This window comes from Gymnoscopelus microlampas (assembly GCF_963454915.1).
Source record: "Gymnoscopelus microlampas genome assembly, chromosome: 15".
NCBI lineage: Eukaryota > Metazoa > Chordata > Actinopteri > Myctophiformes > Myctophidae > Gymnoscopelus > Gymnoscopelus microlampas.
The window spans coordinates 18,034,911-18,056,350 of record NC_139952.1 but is presented as its reverse complement, the minus strand read 5'-3'; the positions used below and the strand labels follow the sequence as shown (position 1 = coordinate 18,056,350).

Below are 21,440 nucleotides of genomic sequence, written 5' to 3'. Positions count from 1 at the left end.
GTTCTAGCCTGGTAAAGCCCCTCCCTCCGGAAAATCTAATTTCCAATTAGATTTTCCGGAGGGAGGGGCTTTACCAGGCTACCAGGCTTGTTCTCTTCTACCACGTAAATTACAGTACAGTATGTCACAACCAAGACTTTGCCCCGGCAGTGACTTTACTCAGACTTGGGATTTAACATCAGGTAAGGTGACTTGGACTTCAAATTAGATTGTTCTTGACATCTGTTATTTAAAGAAATCATCCAACTGTGCTTAATATTAAAATTGGATCAAGCGATATTAGAAATTGACACACATTCTGTTTAGAGTCTAAAAATGTCAACATTGAGAACAAACAAGCCAGTATAAACATTTAAATAATAACAACAGCTTTAAAACAGAATGGTTACTATTAGATTATTTTTTACCGAATGGGTTCCCAGATTGATATTCAAGTGAAGAAGATTCATATTTGGTATTGCATAGTTTATTTACAGTCATTGTAGGACACCATTCTGTCAGTCTGGAACAAGATTGTGTTGAATCTGCTTGGCCTGTAATCAGCTGCAAAGATGTTTGTTGGTGGTTGTTCTATCTATTCAGTTCATGATGTACTCTAATCTTCATGTCTTCCCGTCAGCCCTGTGTGATTTTCCTACTGGGTCTGCGATGACAACGATTCCCCAGGAAGCCAATGCTGAAAGACAGGAGGAATGATTTAAAGCTCAAGTCATGGACAGATCACATTAAATTATACAACGTACGATAGTGTTGTAAATAGGCTATTTTTGCCTTTCACCAACCTTAGACTGGGATCTAATTAAATATTTTCCTATTTGTGTTGCAGTGTTATTGTTTCGAGTTCGACCAAGGTGTAATCTTATGAATGAGGTTTTTCTGGACTGGCAACACTAGGCTACTCGGCATTATGTGGGTGGAATGATAGCATCTACCATGACCAGTGGTGTAGTAACTAAGTACATTTACTAAACTAAGTACTGTACTAAAGTGCAATTTTGAGGTAGTTTTTCTTTACTGGAGTATTTCCAATACTTTTACTTCTAGTCCATTCGTTTATATCTCAGAGGCATTACTTTGTAGATTGTTATTATCATTTAGCTGGGGGATCCCCTGGAACCCCCTCAAGTACCCCTGGGTCACCGGACCCCCACTTTAAGAATCAATGGAGTAGATGACTAGGCGGGCTCTCTAGACCCGGATCAAAGGAGGGATCCGAATCCACTCACCCAAAGCGAAACTAATCTGAAACACTGTCCCCACGGTGGTCGGGCCGCCTCGGACCATCGCTTTGCGGGCTCCACTGTACACATATGCGGCGGACAGAAGCAAAGCGCCGCCGGAGAGGATCCGACAGCTCCAGCAGTTCTTAAACAACGGTGTAGGTGTAGGTGCCAGTGGATCTGCAGCTGCTGTAGACGTTGACATTGGTGCTGTTGTTGACATTGTCCTGCTGCTATGTGGTAATGTGGATCATACACAAGACGAGACCGTTTACAGATCACTCGACATTATGTTCATATAAAACTAATCCAGTAGGCTTATTCATTTAGATCGTTCTCAGGTGTATAAAGCATAAAAGCAAAGTAGCGTATAGACTGGAGTTGTGCTAGACACAAAAATGGTCAAATGATTAAGAGTAGTGGTTCCGGGTTGCGTACGTATCGATCGTGCGTGCCTACGTAAAACTGCGTCCGGTCTTCATAATAAAGGTTTGTGTTCGTCTTTGTTATATTATTTGTCAATATCAATATACACTTTATGTGCAGTCAGTGGTTTCAGGTACAATGCCCATTTAATCTAATGTTAAATGGCAAGATGTGGTAAACTATCATTACAGTTACAGTATGTAATGGGACTTGGGTAGGCAACTATACATGGCTCGCACGGCGGTCGTCTGTCACGACAGTCCGTCATGGATGAACTTCAACCGTGGTGTTTGCACTTTCTCCATTTACGGCCCGAACATAAACGTTCAGATTTCAAATATAAAGTGCGTACTTCCTGACAACGGATGTTTTAATTATGTAGGGCCCTCAGAGGTACCCGTATCTTCCGTATTGTTCAATAAAAAGCATTTTAATCCGATCGATGGCCATTTTCTCATGGAGTTATAATGTATCAGAGTGCAGTACACCACCCAACCGATAGAGTCGCGTAGTCGAAAGCATAGGAAATACGGATAAAATGGCCACCGATCAGATTAAAATGCTTTTTATTGAACAATACGGAAGATGCGGGTATTTCTTTGGGCCCGAACACATTTGTAATTTCCGTGGCCATGAGGTAAGAACTTTATATTTGAAATCTGAACGTTTATGCAGATGTACGGGCCGTAAATAGAGAAAGTGCAAACAGTTGTTTCAGGGCTAGGACTTGGGTCGACGGTGTGGGCTGTGGAACCTTTGACCCGTGTCCCAGTTTTGACTACTTGTGCTTTGGTCTTTCTTGGTCAGGTCATCTTTATGCAACTGGCATGTTGCCATGTATCCCAGAGCTCTGTGGATGTTCGTCTTCCTTATTGTTTGTCCGTCATCATGTCAAACGGAGAAGGCCAAGGGGCCCGGTTCTTCGTACATCGCAGCAGTATACGAACACCGGGTGATCCTGAACCCGGATCCAGGCGCTCCTGCGTCCCGTGAGGCTGCGCTGGAGCACATGAGGAAGAACCTGGATGTCTATGAGGAGCAGGCTGCCAGGGCAGCGCTACAAGTAGGCAGTGGTAGCTGCAGAACAACTCTCGTAGACGTATTTATGATTCTTTGACGTTTTCAATCTACGAGGGTTGTAGGGTTCACCCCCCATGGACACAGGGACTTTCAGCACTATACCCCGTAGACACTCCAAACATGTATAAATTGAAAATAAAGGTACTTACCCCCACGCTCCAAATGTTAACTCTCGCTACGGGGTAGTAGTTTAATGTAATAATCCATATCTAACAATAAATAAGTGTTTTAATGCCGTCTGTGGCCGATTCTGTCGGAAGTTCACAATGGGCTGTAGTGACGCGCCCATCTGGTGAAACCCGGAATTACACTCAATGTAAACAGGAAGTTAAGGAGGGTGAAAAAATGGCGTTCGGCCACAAACGGCATTAATACACTTCTTTATTGAAAGATATGGATTATTACATTAAACTACTACCCCGTAGCGAGAGTTACTTTGTTGATTTTGAGTATTATTACAAAACATACATTAACCACTTCAGCCCAATATTTACATTTAGGCCATTTGAAAATAGCAGATCTACAAGCTCACATTGTGAGCTTGTAGATTGGCTATTTTCAAAATATTTTTTTAATACATTTTGAACTTGTGAAATGGGACATTCTGCGCAATCAGTACTATACAATATGAAAACTCATTCTACGTCGTATCGATGTGATGTATCACCCCGTCCCTCTAGGGATGCAACAGTTAATCATCATTAACTTAACCATTATTTATAAAATGTAATTAAAAAATCACACCTAGTGTGAAGTGGGCGGTGTGGTCACAGTGGTCATCACATCACAGTGATGGAAGTTCACTTAAATAAAAGTAATATTGTGGACCAACCATTGTACACCCCTAACTTTAAAAAAAACATGAATGTGTTTTTTTTAAGTGCATAGTCCTATTTATAGGGCTATGCACATGTGTCATGTGTTTCACTAGCCAATCACAGTCCTGAATAGAGTCAGCGGTGGCCAATCACGGTGCAGGGTTAGGGGGGTACAATGGTGGCCAATCACAGCGCAGGGTTGGGGGGGTACAGATCTACAAGCTCAAAACACGTCGCATTGCATATTCAGACTAATCAATTTAGTCGATTATAAGTAAATAAATAATCAGACATGTTTCACAACAATTTGTTGATTTTAAAATAAAAACTTGTTCATTAGATTAGTTATAAGTAAAAGTATAAATAGAATAATTGCAAAGAAAATAATAAATAGTTGCAGCCGTACGCCCCTCTCACCTCACCTCCACTTCTCACAGGGTGTCCAGATCTTGGTATTTCCAGAGGATGGCATTCAGGGTTTCAACTACAGCCGTAGTTCCATCTCTGGATACCTGGAGACTGTACCCAACCCTCAGCTAGAGAGCTGGAACCCCTGCACACAGCCTGACAAATACCCTAAGACTGAGGTACACGCACGCACACATGCATACACATACATACATACACACTTTTGTATTACTATACTTTTAGGACATTTAGGGCAGCAACTTTAGGATATATATATTTTTTTTACCTTTTTAAACATAATCCTAAAACTGAAAATAGCCTACCTACAAGCTCACAACGCGCGTCGCACTCACTGTGACGTTTGTTTGTGAGCTTGTAGATTGCCTATTTTCGGTGCACGCCACCAGTGCGCAATTAACTGTCAGGCATAACTCCAGCCCTAACCCCTACACTTAACCTCTAAATTCTTAATTGTAAGACTAACTCTGCAAATATTTTTAACCATAAAACAACCATTTGTCTTAGGAGGACCAGGAAGATTGTCGTCACAAAGTGTTTTTCTCAAATTCTACCATACTTGTAGGGACATTTGGCCCTCACAAGTATAGTAATACAAGTACACACAGACACAAGCAGACGCACACCATCAACCACACAACATGGGTCTCCCGTGTGGAAAGCCAACATCTTATCCACTAGCCTAAAGGGGAATTCCCCCTTGGCCGGGGGAGATATTAGGCTTTTGGTCATCAGGTAGAGAGGCTCAGAGCCACTACTGCTGCTACACCTATCACACTCACAGTAATAATCATAGTACACCTCAAGCAAAACATGTGTGTGTTGATCTCCCCTGCAGGTTCTCCGCCAGCTGAGCTGCATGGCCCGTCGTAACAGCCTTTACCTGGTGGCCAACATGGCTGACCTGCAGCCTTGCAGTGCCAGTCCAGACCCCATGTCCTCCTCCCCCTGTCCTTCTGACGGCCGCCGACAGTTTAACACAGATGTGGTCTTCAGGTTAGTGGCGTCCCCAGGATTTACATTTAGGGCAGGCGAGATTTTTTTTTGCACCCCCCCGGCGAAAGTGGCCGTTTTCTAGATGTTTTGGCCATTATCTTTGGAACGAAAGGTCCAATCTGCCCAGTTTAAAGCTTGTTGGATGCGTGACTTTGCGGACATTAAGCACGCAATGAAACCTTTTTGGGTTTTTGGGTTTTCTAGGGGAGGCGAGATCTTAGTTGGGCAGGCGACCGCCTGTCCTGCCTCTACAGTGGGTACGCCACTGCTTCAGGTACAACACAGACCTCAGCATGGCAGCATTTATTGGGGAACACATACCTGTACAGTAGATGTTGTTTGTCTTTACTTTTAATCTACTGTATGTAGTGATTCTCAACCGTTTTGATTTCAAGGACCCCCCCTCCTCAGTGTTAATTTAACTCTGAGAGTTTACAAAGGGAAGGGTCCATTTGGTTCCATTTGTACACTCAGAGGTACAGACCCGTAAGGACCCTTTTTTAAATTTGTTTTAATCTCTGGTGGTCCCCAGACCTGACATTTTAGAACCAGTGTTCTAGTAGTGATACTCCCTCACTATGTGTAGGGTTGTGAATTCAACTCTCACTGTGAACAACCAAATTCTTTTTTTCCTGTTTCTTCATCTGCATATTGCTATGAAAGTAATTGTCTTTAACTTCTTCATCATCTTCTCATAATCATCTTCTCTGCTTGGACCCCATTAATTGCTGCTTGCATCTGTATTTCTTATTTTAACTTGATCAAATTAGTCACACCATTGTTTTGGTACCAGGTCCGATGGTCTGCTGGTGGCACGCTACCACAAACACAACCTTTATTTTGAGAATGCCTTCGACAAGCCCCCCAGCCTGGAAGTCGTCACCTTTGACACGCCGTTCGCTGGGAAATTTGGCGTTTTGACCTGCTTTGACCTCATGTTTCATGACCCCACAGTCATACTGTTGGAGAAGGTCAGATCAGAACACAACCACATAACTCATATGCAGTGTCTATTCCATTTCATAACATGCTGCACTATAATTGACCTACTGTAACGTCGAATACATTTTACCAAAATATCCATTCTATCTATATTTTAACCAATGGCTGGAGTTCCTCCTATCATGGCAGTGTTACATTAGATTACATTATATTATTATAATGATTATTATTTTATTATTATTATATGTCCTAGTGGCTAAAACTATTTAGCATTGCTTAATTGTTTAGCCACACTTAATTAATTCACTATTTTTGAAAATGTATTAACATTTTTCAACATAAAAACAGTTGAAACGATGTGGAAAAAATAATGGAAATATGACATTTCTGTTCATACCATTCAGCTGTTTTTATTCATACAGACTGAATGGAAACAGATCCATCGATTATGAAAAATAATTGCGATTCATTCCGGTGATTGCGATCAGATAATTGCGATCAGCGACGATAAATAAAGTCTGATCCAAGCCGTAGCTAATCTTTATGTCTACCGTTCCCACCTGTCGCTTTCTCTCAGGGTGTGCGTCAGCTTGTCTACCCCACCGCATGGATGAACCAGCTGCCTCTGCTAGCAGCCGTTCAGTTCCAGCGGGCTGTCAGCCTGGGTGCCAGTGTCTCCATACTGGCAGCTAACATCCGCAGCGACGTGTTGGGCATGACCGGCAGCGGGATCTTCAGCCCAGTCTCGGGTCTCCACCATCATGCCCGGCACGGAGAACCGGAAGAGGGAAAGCTGCTGGTGGCCAGAGTGCCTGTCTTGGACCCACTGTGGATAGGAGACAGAGGGGCAGCGGTGCAGATGGAGGAGAAACCCCTCGATTCTGGATATTGCCTGCAGGAGGACAGTTGTCAGACCGTAGCTTCTCCTCAGCCACCTCCCGTTGTAACTCCATCATTCCCTCCATCCTCTGACACCTTCATCTCATCCATGATGTACGACCTCTTCACCTTCGTCCTTCTCCAGAGCTCAGTGGGTGAAATGACGGTGTGCGATGGCCCTCTCTGTTGCCACCTGCAGTACCGGAGGTCCCCAGAGGGTAGCAGTACAGAGCTCTATGCGCTGGGAGCATTTGCTGGCACACACACTGTGAATGGCCGATATGCCCTGCAGGTACAGATAAGAAAGCCTGTTTTGAATTTCTAAAATCTTGAGTGTTTTAAAAAGACTACTTCAGGGGCTTCAAAGTATACAATATCTCACAAATTGAATTAGAATTTCCTCCTATTTGGGGTTCCTTGGAATGGAAAGGTTTGGGAACCCCTAGGATGGAAAAGTTATAAAGGATGTCTAATAAAAATCATGTGACCCATTTCCCTCCAAAGGTGTGTGCGCTAGTCCGCTGTGCAGGGATGGAGACCAGCTCCTGTGGACAGGAAGTGGAGGAGGCAGAGTCTAAAATGGACTTCCTGCTAGAGGGGGTGTTTGGTACGCGACATGTGCACCCATCGGTGCTGGCCAGTGGTGTGGTCTTGGAGCAGCCAAAACAGGTGGCCAGGACCAGTGATGGCAGGGTGACCATCAAACACTCAAACATGACAGCTGGACTGGTCACCGCGTGCCTCTATGGACGCATGCATCACCTGGATAAAGACTGATCTGTGTGTTTTGTACCCAAAAGTACAACTGCTGTTGTACTGTTAATGTACCCAAAGGTTCATAATCCTACATAAAGCTACTGATTTGACACATTTAGAGCAGGAGTTAAATATAAAGAAATTGCTTGTAAAATATATTTAATTTCCTATATTTTTTGTACAGGTCTTAATTTGACGATGTGTATTTTCTGACCAGTGTTTAAATATATTTTTGGTACAGTATTTGAGCCTAACAATATCTTTGCGGTGTTTTTCAGTCTTAGTCCATGTTAGAACTACAGGGGACATTATGGACTGAAGCCAAAGCACTGGGGGTGCAATTCTCTGGTCTATTTGGCTTTGTTCAGACATTAGACAAATCCGATTTGAACACCAGTTTGAACTTTGACAAAATAAGGTAAACATTTCCATTCTCTGTCACACACTGTTGACTCACTGCGTAATTGTAAAGAGGGTATGTTTTTTCTTCACAACTTAGTTAGTGTTAGTTGTCACATCAGGGCCCTCTCACAGCACTGAATGGCAGGGCTGTCATGACCCTGTCACAGGCCCAGACATGTTACCATGGTACCATGTTACAGCCCTATCACAGGGATGTCAGGTCCTGTTACAGGGCCTGAAAGCCAGGCCCTATCATAGTCAGAATCATAGTCAGTATTATATCTGTACCATGGTCAGTATCATGTCTGTATCATGGTTAGAATTGTGTCAGTATGATGTCAGTATCATGTAAGTATCATGTCAGTATTAAAGGTAGGTGATTTTCTTTGGCTAAAATAAGTGTTAAATAGCTCTATATTCTGATAGTACTCATTGCTATAGACTCGAGTGTTTGTTCAGTAACAGGAGTCTCCATGTCTCTCCAGCTCTTTATTAAACAGAAAATGCATTTTCAGGTCAGAATACCAATTTTAACCAATCAGGATAGAGAACTCAGACAGGATACAGATTAAACAAGTGAAATTGGAAGTGATGACTGAATGGGTACTCTCCTGAATGGCTGAACATTTGTCATCTACCTGGTCTGATGATCAGGCTCTCAGCACAGAGATTCCATGTGAAAATCTGAGGTCTCCTAATTCAATGCTGGAGTACATTTTTAGTAAAGTGCATGAGCCAAGTGCCTTTAATTATTTTGGGGGAATGACCCATCACGTTCATGCACTGTCAATGTACAATGCTTCTTATGTCTGGGTAGCTCAGTCTGAAGAGCTCTTGACTCTGAACAACAAGGGGCCTATTACACGAAGACACAGGAGAATTAAATAAGCCTGGATTTAAGTCAAATCCAGGTTTGACAAAGTCTGGTCCGTTCAGCCTGGTTTATTCCGTTCCATGAACGCCAAGCCAGGCTGAAAAGGAGCAACTTTGTCGAGCTAGACATTGTCAAGCCAGGCTGTGTCAAGCCAGGATGGTAAAGCCAGGCTTCACGTATACCATGAAAGTCTATAGCAGAATCCTTGAATTTGACCAATCATGGAGCCCAAAACCAGAGCGGCGTTCTTCTCTGTGGCTGAACAGTAGCACTGCAGCAGCTCATGGAACAGTGGCGTTCCCAGGAATTACATTTAGGGCAGGCGAGATCTCCATGAATTCAAGGCTTTATGGAGTGTGTAATTGATAGAAAACAAGTATTTTTTGGGAGAACTATTCTTTTAAGTGTCTTGTTCAGGGACACTTTGACACATTGCTGAGGCCTGGGATCCATTCTGGGATTTATGGCTTGCCAGGCAGGCTCTCTAACCATTCAGCTATGGCCACATCATCAGCTGAGGTTCTAAGGCAGTACTCTGTAACAGTAAAGGGGTTTCAGGGGAAACCAGCAAAATGAGGAATAATATAATAAAAGACTGTCTTGCTAATAAAGCGTCATGTCTCTCATTTTTTACAATGTATTTGACATTACCTTTATATCATTTAATAAATTATGCATTTCATCCTCTATATATATTGTCCAGCAACCTTTATGATGAAGGTGAAAAAAGATAGTAGACCCTTGGGAGCCCGATTGCTCAGATGCCAAGGTTCCTGTGCTGGGATTTGATCCTATGATCTTGTGGTCTGAAGTCAAGACCTCTTCCGACTGAGCTATGGATAGAGCAGCCGCATGATTAGCAGAAGTCACATTTTCAACTCCCACCCCCGCCAGGGTCAAAAACTTTATATTTGAAATCCGAACGTTTATTTAGATGAATGAACGGGTCAAAAATGGAGAAAGTGCAAACACCAGGTTGAAGTTCATCCATGACGGTCATGACAGATCTACAGTAGACTGCACCAGCGATTTGTTTTCATTCGCATGGCTCATTTGCATAAGACGTTACCATATTGATTTTATCCCACTGTTGAGGGTTAGGGTTATGTTTTATATATTTTGTTTTAGACTTACAGTAGGCTGCCTTGCCCCACTGGAATACAGTGACTGATATGAATTAATAATATAGCTACTGGACCATATGTAAAATGAAGAATACCATGTCAGTGACATTTTATTACAAATGAAAAATAAAATAAGAAACAGTGCAGTAACAATACGTTTTCGTATAGCAGCAATTTTGCATGTACAATATAAATATAAATATATTGTATGTCGGGCGGAAACCTCATTATGGCCAACTGTTACTTTTCAGCATAAACATAGCCCTTACGGTTTCTGAGAAAAAAATACTTGAATGTGAGTTTTTTCATTTTCCCATTAAAGTGGATGGGGAAATGTAATGCACTAATAAATCAATATCAATTAAACTATGTAATCAATCTCTTAGCAAAATACAAGCACACGATTCCCGGTGAAGCCGGTCATTTTGACATATGGCACTAATTTTTTTCACTATAGAACAATAGTCTGGTTGCCCTGTTAGGGCAACCACACTAACAAGGTTCAGAACCATAGCAGCACACAGCAAATTATTGAGCGTTTGTTTAAGTAGGGTCATCCAGGATGGTCAGTGTTTACACTTTCAGTCAAATTCACAATCAGGAAGTTATCTGTACTTCTTTTTGATGTGTGTGTCTGTGTCTGTCTCCATGTTTGTGTGTGTGTGTGTGTGTGTGTGTGTGTGTGTGTGTGTGTGTGTGTGTGTGTGTGTGTGTGTGTGTGTGTGTGTGAGACAATTAGTGTTGATTGAAATCAAACTGGGATCCATTCAATCCAGTCTGGATGTGAGCAGTGCTTATTAGATATAAATAGAAGGCAGGTGAGAGATGCCAGGGTGGATCACTTCAGAATGGAACCTGTCCCCTCTGCTGCAGGTAAATACAAACTGTTTGAATGATATGACAATTTTTGCCTGAATATTTAACATTATTGTTTAAGAATTGGGTTTGTAGCCTGAACTAAACCCAACCCAATCAGTTGTTTTCAAAACGTTTCCTTATCAAGGACTCTCATCTGACAGGGAACCCATAAGGCTACAAGATTTGTGTTGTATTCCAAACAATTCCAGAAGTGTGTGTGTGTGTGTGTGTGTGTGTGTGTGTGTGTGTGTGTGTGTGTGTGTGTGTGTGTGTGTGTGTGTGTGTGTGTGTGTGTGTGTGTGTGTGTGTGTGTGTGTGTGTGTGTGTGTGTGTGTGTGTGTGTGTGTGTGTGTGTGTGTGTGTGTGTGTGTGTGTGTGTGTGTGTGTGTGTGTGTGTGTGTGTGTGTGTGTGTGTGTGTGTGTGTGTGTGTGTGTGTGTGTGTGTGTGTGTGTGTGTGTGTGTGTGTGTGTGTGTGTGTGTGTGTGTGTGTGTGTGTGTGTGTGTGTGTGTGTGTGTGTGCGTGCGCGCGTGCTTGTAAATATTTACAACGCAAATCTTGTACGTTGGTCCCTGGCACATGTTTTCAGATGGGGTCTGTGGCCAAATATAATTTAATTTGTGGGTCCTTGACATGTAAATGTTTGAGAACCACTCTGTCTTTAGTTGTGAATTTCTTTTGTCTGAAAGATCATAAGCATGGTAGTGAAGGCTTCCAAAATGTGACCCTGTAGCCCTACACCTGTGGTTCTCAAGCTTTAGGCCTACACCTGTGGTTCTCAAACGTTTTCATGTGAAGGACTCTCAAAATGATATGTATTTGGCCTCCTCTCATATTTGGTTCCAGGGACCCCCAGTTAAGGGTTAAGCTATGAGCTTGTAGATCTGCTATTTTTGAATAGCCAAAGTATAAAAGGTTAAAGTGGTTAAAATGATTGTGATGCTGTATTAAGCCATTTTGCTGGGGACCCCCTGGAACCCCTTGGGGGTCCCCGGACCCTACTTTGAGAAACACTGGCCTACACAACTGAACTGTTTTGTCTTTCTTTCCAGAATCTGAAGTTGACCAAAAGAAGACATCTTGAGGACATGCAGGTGGCTGGAGTGACAGAGGAAGATGCAGATGGAAACGGATGATCCGCTGTGACGATCTAGGTTTCTATATCTATGGCTGTTGCTGCAGCGTGTGCAGTGAAGATGGCAGAAAGGTAGGAACTATGATGCTGTTGCTGCAGCGTGTGCAGTGAAGATGGCAGAAAGGTAGGAACTATTATGCTGCTGTTGCTGCAGCGTGTGCAGTGAAGATGGCTGGAAGGTAGGCACTTTTTTTAAATTATTTGCTGCTGCTGGTTAGGGTTAGGGAGGTCACTTGTGTTTCGTCATAAAATGTGCCATTCGCAAAAGAAATGCGCCAACGCAAAAAACAAAAAGAAAACAATGGCCTACACAACTGAACTGTTTTGTCTTTCTTTACAGAATCTGAAGTTGACCAGAAGAAGACATCTTGAGGACATGCAGGTGGCTGGAGTGACAGAGGAAGACGCAGATGGAAACGGATGATCCGCTGTGACGATCTAGGTTTCTATATCTATGGCTGTTGCTGCAGCGTGTGCAGTGAAGATGGCAGAAAGGTAGGAACTATGATGCTGTTGCTGCAGTGTGTGCAGTGAAGATGGCTGCAAGGTAGGAACTTTTTTAAATTATTTGCTGGTTAGGGTACTGCTGGTTAGGGTTAGGGAGGTCACTTGCGTTGCGCCATTCGCGTCATAAAATGCGCCATTCGCGTCATAAAAAACCAAAAAAGGCGCTGGTCTGGTTCTCCTGGTTTTACTAGGACAGGGTTCGATTCCCTGTGGCGCCCTGCTCATGGTTTGCGTTGCGTTTACATTTCCCTAGCTTATTAGCACTTGATTGGTTACATTGTTAGGGGGGGGGCACCAGTGTTAAGATGTGTCATAGGGGGGGAGGTACAGGTTAAAATTAAAACATTACTGCATGCATTCCATTTTTTCTAATCTTCAGTTCGCCAATCCTCTCCCCATCACCTGCGAGAAATGCACTGCACCTTCCATCACCATGTCCTGAGACACTTGTTCAGACCTAAAGTCTATTCTGTGTTCAGAATGTTCAGTTCTTTTACATGCAATGATGGGGTCCTTTGCACGTGCAGTCATTTTATGTTAAGTACACTAGATTAGAGGGGAGTGCCACCCCCTGTACTTTTGTCCCCGTTTGCTTTTGCGACTCGGACGCATTCATGTTATAAATGAAACTCTGAATTCACCAGTGGCTTAAAATAACTAAGTACATTTTTGAGGTACCTCAAAAGTGTCTATACTTTTACTTGTACTCCACTACATCTCAGAGGCAAACTACAATTATTTGAAAACTTTAGTTACTTTGCAGGAATAATGTATTTATTACTTTATAAAACATAAATTAACCACTTTAGCCCTATTTTAAACCTAGGCTATTTGAAAATAGCAGATATACAAGCTCACAGCGCAACGCGTTGTGAGCTTGTAGATCTGCTATTTTCAAACATTTTAGTACTTTTACTTTTGGTACTTTAAGCACATTTTGATACCAATACTTTTGCACTTTTACTCAAGTAAACTTCTACATTGCAGTATTGATACTTTTACTTAAGTAAAACATTTGAGTACTTTTTTCACCACTGGAATTCACTTTATTTAAATACATTTATGCCTGATTCAAACTTACTTTATACATAGTAACTAATTTAACAAAGGCTATTAGGTGTAAACATTTACGTTCTACAACATCAATATGTTTGTGTTTTAATGTACTGTATAGTTCCAAGCCATCTGCATCTAAAGTCCCTTTCCCCACACCTTCTCGGAGGAAATGATACTCAGACATACTACTGGTGTGGGACTTGAACCTGTGACTTTCTGCTTACCAGGTAGCCACTCTACCCATTCAGCTATGGCTGTCTCTTCAGTTACAGTGGTTCTCAAACATCTTCATCACAAGGACCCCCAAATTGATAACAGTGGTTCTCAAACATCTTCATCACAAGGACCCCCAAATTGATATGTATATGGCCGTGGACGCCCATGTCAAAAGATGTAGTGACAGGACCCCCCATAAGTAAGATTTATATTAATAACTTGGAGGGAAAAAAAGAGTGTTCCAAATTTGGCAAGATGTTGGGTACACCTTGATACATTGTAGGAAACTGGACTTGAACTTGCAATCTCCCGTATCATAGGCAGGCATCATTACTCCGTGAGCCACTGAGCTTTTGTTTAATGTTTCACTCACCCTCACTTTGAATCCATTTCACTGTATACCATTTGTATATTGTTCCTCACACCAGTAGGGATACTATAATACTAGTCCTGTGTAGTGGAAGAAAGCTGGCATCAAAAATGTATACGTATTGGCCACAGACCTCCATCTGAAAAGATTGTGCTGGCGTGGCCATAATAAGGGCCGTCAAGATTCTTCAAAATGTTTAACTGTTATTTGTAGGACTTGAACCCAAGACGTTTTCGAACATGCAGAAAGAGTCTTTTCACAGTGAGCTATTGTGGTGACTGCTAGAACGGCCAAATCGAATAGACTAATCACAAAAAAGACAGAGGATTCTTTCCATAAACATTGAAACATCTAAGCTAAACTAAATAATTTTAACTGCATACTTTGATATGTATTTTGTTGCAGTAATTAAGGAAGTGAGGGGACAGTGGAAGTTACAGTGGTTCTTCTTTAATCTGAAGCATGTTTTAAACACCACACTTAAAAGCACTAAAGAAACATGTGGAAATGTGTGGAGGTGCCATAGGCAAGCGAGTTCTGACGTGGATACCTAGGCGACCTTGTAAAAGGCCAAAGCAGGTTCAAGTCCCGCCTAGGCACTGAAGCACATACTCATCGATGTACTCTGTTACCCCCGGTTTACGGGGATGCAGTACAGTGGGGCTGGGGAGCGGTTTAGCTCCCCGGTGTTTCCACACAGTAAAACTAGGTGGTTATGGCAAAAGAAATCACACCTATCTCAACTTTTATGTAACCAAGGTAACAATGACAATTAGGTGAGGTCACTTCCTGAACTGCACTCCTCCCACCTCACTGTTTGATGTGTGTGCTGCTGCCCTGCTGACTGCTGAGCTTTTCTATAACTAAGCTTGTTTGTTCACATTCACATTCACATTACTAGAGCCTGTTACACGGAGGCCTTGAAGAATGGGTACAGCGGTTTGTTGAAAACTAAAACGGACGGTTATTGTTAAGTCAAGACAAGACTCAGAAAGGGAGCCTTGACTTAATGCTGAGAGCCTAGTGCCAATCCTCTTCCTACTGGCCCATGTATAGTCAAAACTACACCCCTGCTCTACACTACATTTCCCAAAATGCACCAGCAAAATGGCCGCTCATTACCTGATGGGAAGCACCTGAAAAGGAGTGGAGGTGCTCAATCATTATACAAACACACTTCAGAGAGAAGGAACTCCAAGTTCTACCAAAGAAGTTCAGCCCAAAGATGCCAATGGTTGGTGAACTGGTTTTATTTACTTTGTTTTGCAATACTGCTTATGTGTTTGAACATGTGTTCATGTTTAACTGGTTAAGTTAAATTAAGGAACACATTGCAGCATTGTTGAAGGAACACATTGCAGCATTGTCCTCTTTTTGTGTTTGGAAAGAAAAGTATGAAATACGAAAGGATAATACAAAGTTAAAAAGGTTAAAAAGGTTGAAATTCTGTTTATGATTTAAAACTACTAAAATGTAGAAAATTCATGAAATTACCATGTTATGGTTTATTTGAGTTAAGACTACTAAAATGTGGAATTCATGAATTTGCCATGTTTAACAAATGCTTAAAATGCTAAGTTAAAAATAGCCGATCTACAAGCTTGTGGGTCTACTATTTTTCCTAAAATGTGTCTTTATTCCATTTAAAGGACTTAAGATGGTTTATTCATTTAAAATGTTTAATTCATTTAAAATGTTTAATTCAAATGATTTACTTTAATAACTTGTTTAAGACATTGATTGGTTAAAGACACTTTTTGTTTGGTCTAAGGGCTTTAATTGTTTTAAAGCATTTATTGTTTTAAAACATTTATTATTTGAAAACCCTAAGTTGTTTAATAAATACCCTAATTTGTTGTAAAACGGCAATGTTGTTAAACCTTGTTTTCTCTCTGGCTTTTAAGGTTTACAACCTGACTATGATTGACCAATCAATGAAAAGAAGCCAACCAAAATGAAATATAAGCGTTGGAAAAAATAAAGGAGTTGATTGAGTTTAAGACTGAGTTGTGTCCTTGTCTTGGGTTTGGAGCTGAACTGTGAAAGAACTTGACAGTTATTATTATGCTGCAGTGGTCACAGCACTAGCAGCAGCAGCAGCAGCAGCAGCAGCAGCAGCAGCAGCAGCAGCATCATCATCATCATCCAGGTAAAGTGCCCTTTATTTTCCACAGAAACGCCACTAAATCATTTAACATTTGTTTTTAGATCGACCTGGGATTGTATAATTGTGTGCTGGGCTGTCTGTAACCTGCAGCTTGGGCTTAAAGCTAACAACAGTCCATTAGACAATTGTAATGATTCATAAACATGGTTATTCATATCTTTTCATTCATTTTAATGCAAGTATGCAATATGGTGTCAACATGGCAAACAAGCGCTGGTAGTCGGTACGCCTGGTTTCTACTGGGAACAGGGTTCGATTCCCTGCAGCGCTGTGCTTACTGTTTCACCTTTGTCCTGTTGTGTATGTTTACTTTAAATGTTAGCACTCAATTCATTGATTCATAATACCTGAATGCACTTTTTATGCAAAGCTGTTCATGTGAAAGATGGTTGCATACTGAGCAACACCAGAATATTCACCACATGCTGACTGCATGTTTTAATTTCATTGTGGTTCAAGCATAGGCATAGGCTGTTGCTGTGCATTTGATCACTTGGATCTGGGTGTGCATGCTTTCTTTATTGTATATTTTTATTTATTTATAATGTACAATTATTTCATTTCATTTAGACCTATTTGTGTTTGCTATTAGCCTACATATAGTATGTGTGCAGTGTGCTTTTTGCAAACTGAAAAATGAAATGATGAGAAATGTGCATCAACAGAAAAGCCAAAGGCTTGTTTCAATTGAAGTAGCTATTGCATGCAATACTCTCCCTTCTTAGAAACGTTCTAAAACATTTTGTTGTCAAGGACCCCCCCGAATTGACTTGTATTTGGCAGTGGACCTCAATGTGAAAAGATGTAGTGTCAGGGCCCCCCATGAAAAAGATTTATATTTAAAACTTAAAAAGAATATATGTATTTATTCCAAATGTCTTAATTTTCACACAATGTCAGGGTTAAGAATCAAACTCACAACCTTCTGTTTCTCAGGCAGCCTCTTAATCCAGTGGGCCACTGTGCCATGCCTAAATTTGAAGGCCAAATAAATAATGACAGAAAAGCCAAAGGCTTGTTTCCATTGGGGTTCATTAACATTGAAACATCTAGACAGGTAAGAGCATAGAGCATAGACAAAGTAATATGCTGTAAAGTTATTTTTTCTTTTCTTTTCTTTTTTTGAAGTACTGTTGCGTGTTATTCCACAAAGAGGAATGAAGACCTTTCATAGCAAGGGAGCTGGTAGCACAGTGGGTAAAGTCTAAAGGTTGGACTCTCAGCACAGAGGTTCCATGTTCAAATCCCAGTTGTCACATACTTCAGTGTTGTTGTACTTTGACATTTTCATGGCCAAACTAGAAAAAAGCAAGTCAAAACCACGAAGAGACCTGTTTGATATGGCGGAGAGATGGAGTAGTGGTCTAAAGGTTGGACTCTCAGCACAGAGGTTCCATGTTCAAATCCCAGTCGTCACATACTTCAGTGTTGTTGTACTTTGAAATTTTCAAGGCCAAAATAGGAAAAAGCAAGTCAAAACCACGAAGAGACCTGTTTGGTTTGGCGGAGAGATGGAGTAGTGGTCTAAAGGTTGGACTCTCAGCACAGAGGTTCCATGTTCAAATCCCAGTTGTCACATACTTCAGTGTTGTTGAAATTGAAAATTTCAAAAAAAAAATCGTTTCGGTATTGTGTCACTACCGAAACTGGTAGAGCGTCTGTCCAATGACATGACTTGACTTGACTTGACTTGAGTGGGTTCGATTCCCACTCGAGTCAAGTGTCCCCGGTAACTTGGGGCAACGGATAAATTGACTGATATCCTTAGTGATGCTTCCCTTTGCAGACTAACTTCTAGAAAAACAAGTTAAAACCACCAGGAAACCTGTAACTCTCAGCCAACAGCGTCTGTCCAATAACATGACTTGGCTTGACTCGAGTGGGAATAGAACCCACTCAAGTCAAGCCAAGTCATGTTATTGGACAGACGCACTACCAGTTGAGCTATGCTGTTGGCTGAGAGTTACAGGTTTCCTGGTGGTTTTAACTTGTTTTTCTAGAAGTTAGTCTGCAAAGGGAAGCATCACTAAGGATATCAGTCAATTTATCCGTTGCCCCAAGTTACCGGGGACACTTGACTCGAGTGGGAATCGAACCCACTCAAGTCAAGTCAAGTCATGTCATTGGACAGACGCTCTACCAGTTTCGGTAGTGACACAATACCGAAACGATTTTTTTTTTGAAATTTTCAATTTCAACAACACTGAAGTATGTAACCTCTGTGCTGAGAGTCCAACCTTTAGACCACTACTCCATCTCTCCGCCAAACCAAACAGGTCTCTTCGTGGTTTTGACTTGCTTTTTCCTATTTTGGCCTTGAAAATTTCAAAGTACAACAACACTGAAGTATGTGACGACTGGGATTTGAACATGGAACCTCTGTGCTGAGAGTCCAACCTTTAGACCACTACTCCATCTCTCCGCCATATCAAACAGGTCTCTTCGTGGTTTTGACTTGCTTTTTTCTAGTTTGGCCATGAAAATGTCAAAGTACAACAACACTGAAGTATGTGACAACTGGGATTTGAACATGGAACCTCTGTGCTGAGAGTCCAACCTTTAGACTTCACCAACTGTGCTACCAGCTCCCTTGCTATGAAAGGTCTTCATTCCTCTTTGTGGAATAACACGCAACAGTACTTCAAAAAAAGAAAAGAAAAGAAAAAATAACTTTACAGCATATTACTTTGTCTATGCTCTATGCTCTTACCTGTCTAGATGTTTCAATGTTAATGAACCCCAATGGAAACAAGCCTTTGGCTTTTCTGTCATTATTTATTTGGCCTTCAAATTTAGGCATGGCACAGTGGCCCACTGGATTAAGAGGCTGCCTGAGAAACAGAAGGTTGTGAGTTTGATTCTTAACCCTGACATTGTGTGAAAATTAAGACATTTGGAATAAATACATATATTCTTTTTAAGTTTTAAATATAAATCTTTTTCATGGGGGGCCCTGACACTACATCTTTTCACATTGAGGTCCACTGCCAAATACAAGTCAATTCGGGGGGGTCCTTGACAACAAAATGTTTTAGAACGTTTCTAAGAAGGGAGAGTATTGCATGCAATAGCTACTTCAATTGAAACAAGCCTTTGGCTTTTCTGTTGATGCACATTTCTCATCATTTCATTTTTCAGTTTGCAAAAAGCACACTGCACACATACTATATGTAGGCTAATAGCAAACACAAATAGGTCTAAATGAAATGAAATAATTGTACATTATAAATAAATAAAAATATACAATAAAGAAAGCATGCACACCCAGATCCAAGTGATCAAATGCACAGCAACAGCCTATGCCTATGCTTGAACCACAATGAAATTAAAACATGCAGTCAGCATGTGGTGAATATTCTGGTGTTGCTCAGTATGCAACCATCTTTCACATGAACAGCTTTGCATAAAAAGTGCATTCAGGTATTATGAATCAATGAATTGAGTGCTAACATTTAAAGTAAACATACACAACAGGACAAAGGTGAAACAGTAAGCACAGCGCTGCAGGGAATCGAACCCTGTTCCCAGTAGAAACCAGGCGTACCGACTACCAGCGCTTGTTTGCCATGTTGACACCATATTGCATACTTGCATTAAAATGAATGAAAAGATATGAATAACCATGTTTATGAATCATTACAATTGTCTAATGGACTGTTGTTAGCTTTAAGCCCAAGCTGCAGGTTACAGACAGCCCAGCACACAATTATACAATCCCAGGTCGATCTAAAAACAAATGTTAAATGATTTAGTGGCGTTTCTGTGGAAAATAAAGGGCACTTTACCTGGATGATGATGATGATGATGCTGCTGCTGCTGCTGCTGCTGCTGCTGCTGCTGCTGCTGCTGCTAGTGCTGTGACCACTGCAGCATAATAATAACTGTCAAGTTCTTTCACAGTTCAGCTCCAAACCCAAGACAAGGACACAACTCAGTCTTAAACTCAATCAACTCCTTTATTTTTTCCAACGCTTATATTTCATTTTGGTTGGCTTCTTTTCATTGATTGGTCAATCATAGTCAGGTTGTAAACCTTAAAAGCCAGAGAGAAAACAAGGTTTAACAACATTGCCGTTTTACAACAAATTAGGGTATTTATTAAACAACTTAGGGTTTTCAAATAATAAATGTTTTAAAACAATAAATGCTTTAAAACAATTAAAGCCCTTAGACCAAACAAAAAGTGTCTTTAACCAATCAATGTCTTAAACAAGTTATTAAAGTAAATCATTTGAATTAAACATTTTAAATGAATTAAACATTTAAAATGAATAAACCATCTTAAGTCCTTTAAATGGAATAAAGACACATTTTAGGAAAAATAGTAGACCCACAAGCTTGTAGATCGGCTATTTTTAACTTAGCATTTTAAGCATTTGTTAAACATGGCAAATTCATGAATTCCACATTTTAGTAGTCTTAACTCAAATAAACCATAACATGGTAATTTCATGAATTTTCTACATTTTAGTAGTTTTAAATCATAAACAGAATTTTAACCTTTTTAACCTTTTTAACTTTGTATTATCCTTTCGTATTTCATACTTTTCTTTCCAAACACAAAAAGAGGACAATGCTGCAATGTGTTCCTTCAACAATGCTGCAATGTGTTCCTTAATTTAACTTAACCAGTTAAACATGAACACATGTTCAAACACATAAGCAGTATTGCAAAACAAAGTAAATAAAACCAGTTCACCAACCATTGGCATCTTTGGGCTGAACTTCTTTGGTAGAACTTGGAGTTCCTTCTCTCTGAAGTGTGTTTGTATAATGATTGAGCACCTCCACTCCTTTTCAGGTGCTTCCCATCAGGTAATGAGCGGCCATTTTGCTGGTGCATTTTGGGAAATGTAGTGTAGAGCAGGGGTGTAGTTTTGACTATACATGGGCCAGTAGGAAGAGGATTGGCACTAGGCTCTCAGCATTAAGTCAAGGCTCCCTTTCTGAGTCTTGTCTTGACTTAACAATAACCGTCCGTTTTAGTTTTCAACAAACGCTGTACCCATTCTTCAAGGCCTCCGTGTAACAGGCTCTAGTAATGTGAATGTGAATGTGAATGTGAATGTGAATAAACAAGCTTAGTTATAGAAAAGCTCAGCAGTCAGCAGGGCAGCAGCACACACATCAAACAGTGAGGTGGGAGGAGTGCAGTTCAGGAAGTGACCTCACCTAATTGTCATTGTTAC

General features: G+C 41.0%; 1 protein-coding gene across 3 annotated transcripts; it reads left to right on the top strand.

Annotated features, from left to right (window-relative positions):
* Positions 1-1,286: 1,286 nt before the first annotated feature.
* btd (biotinidase) lies at positions 1,287-7,659 on the top strand. 3 transcript variants are annotated; one of them, XM_084080082.1, is made up of 7 exons: positions 1,287-1,709; positions 2,454-2,709; positions 3,982-4,131; positions 4,809-4,966; positions 5,760-5,937; positions 6,486-7,079; positions 7,292-7,659. In XM_084080082.1, exons 2-7 carry the CDS (start codon positions 2,482-2,484, stop codon positions 7,562-7,564), a joined length of 1,581 nt encoding a protein of 526 aa, XP_083936208.1. In that variant the 5' UTR covers positions 1,287-1,709; positions 2,454-2,481; the 3' UTR covers positions 7,565-7,659. The 3 variants fall into 3 exon arrangements, with proteins under 3 accessions (XP_083936208.1, XP_083936209.1, XP_083936210.1); XM_084080083.1 differs by having other exon boundaries at positions 1,707-2,709; XM_084080084.1 differs by lacking the exons at positions 1,287-1,709; positions 2,454-2,709 and adding an exon at positions 2,816-2,867.
* The last annotated feature ends 13,781 nt before the right edge of the window (positions 7,660-21,440 follow it).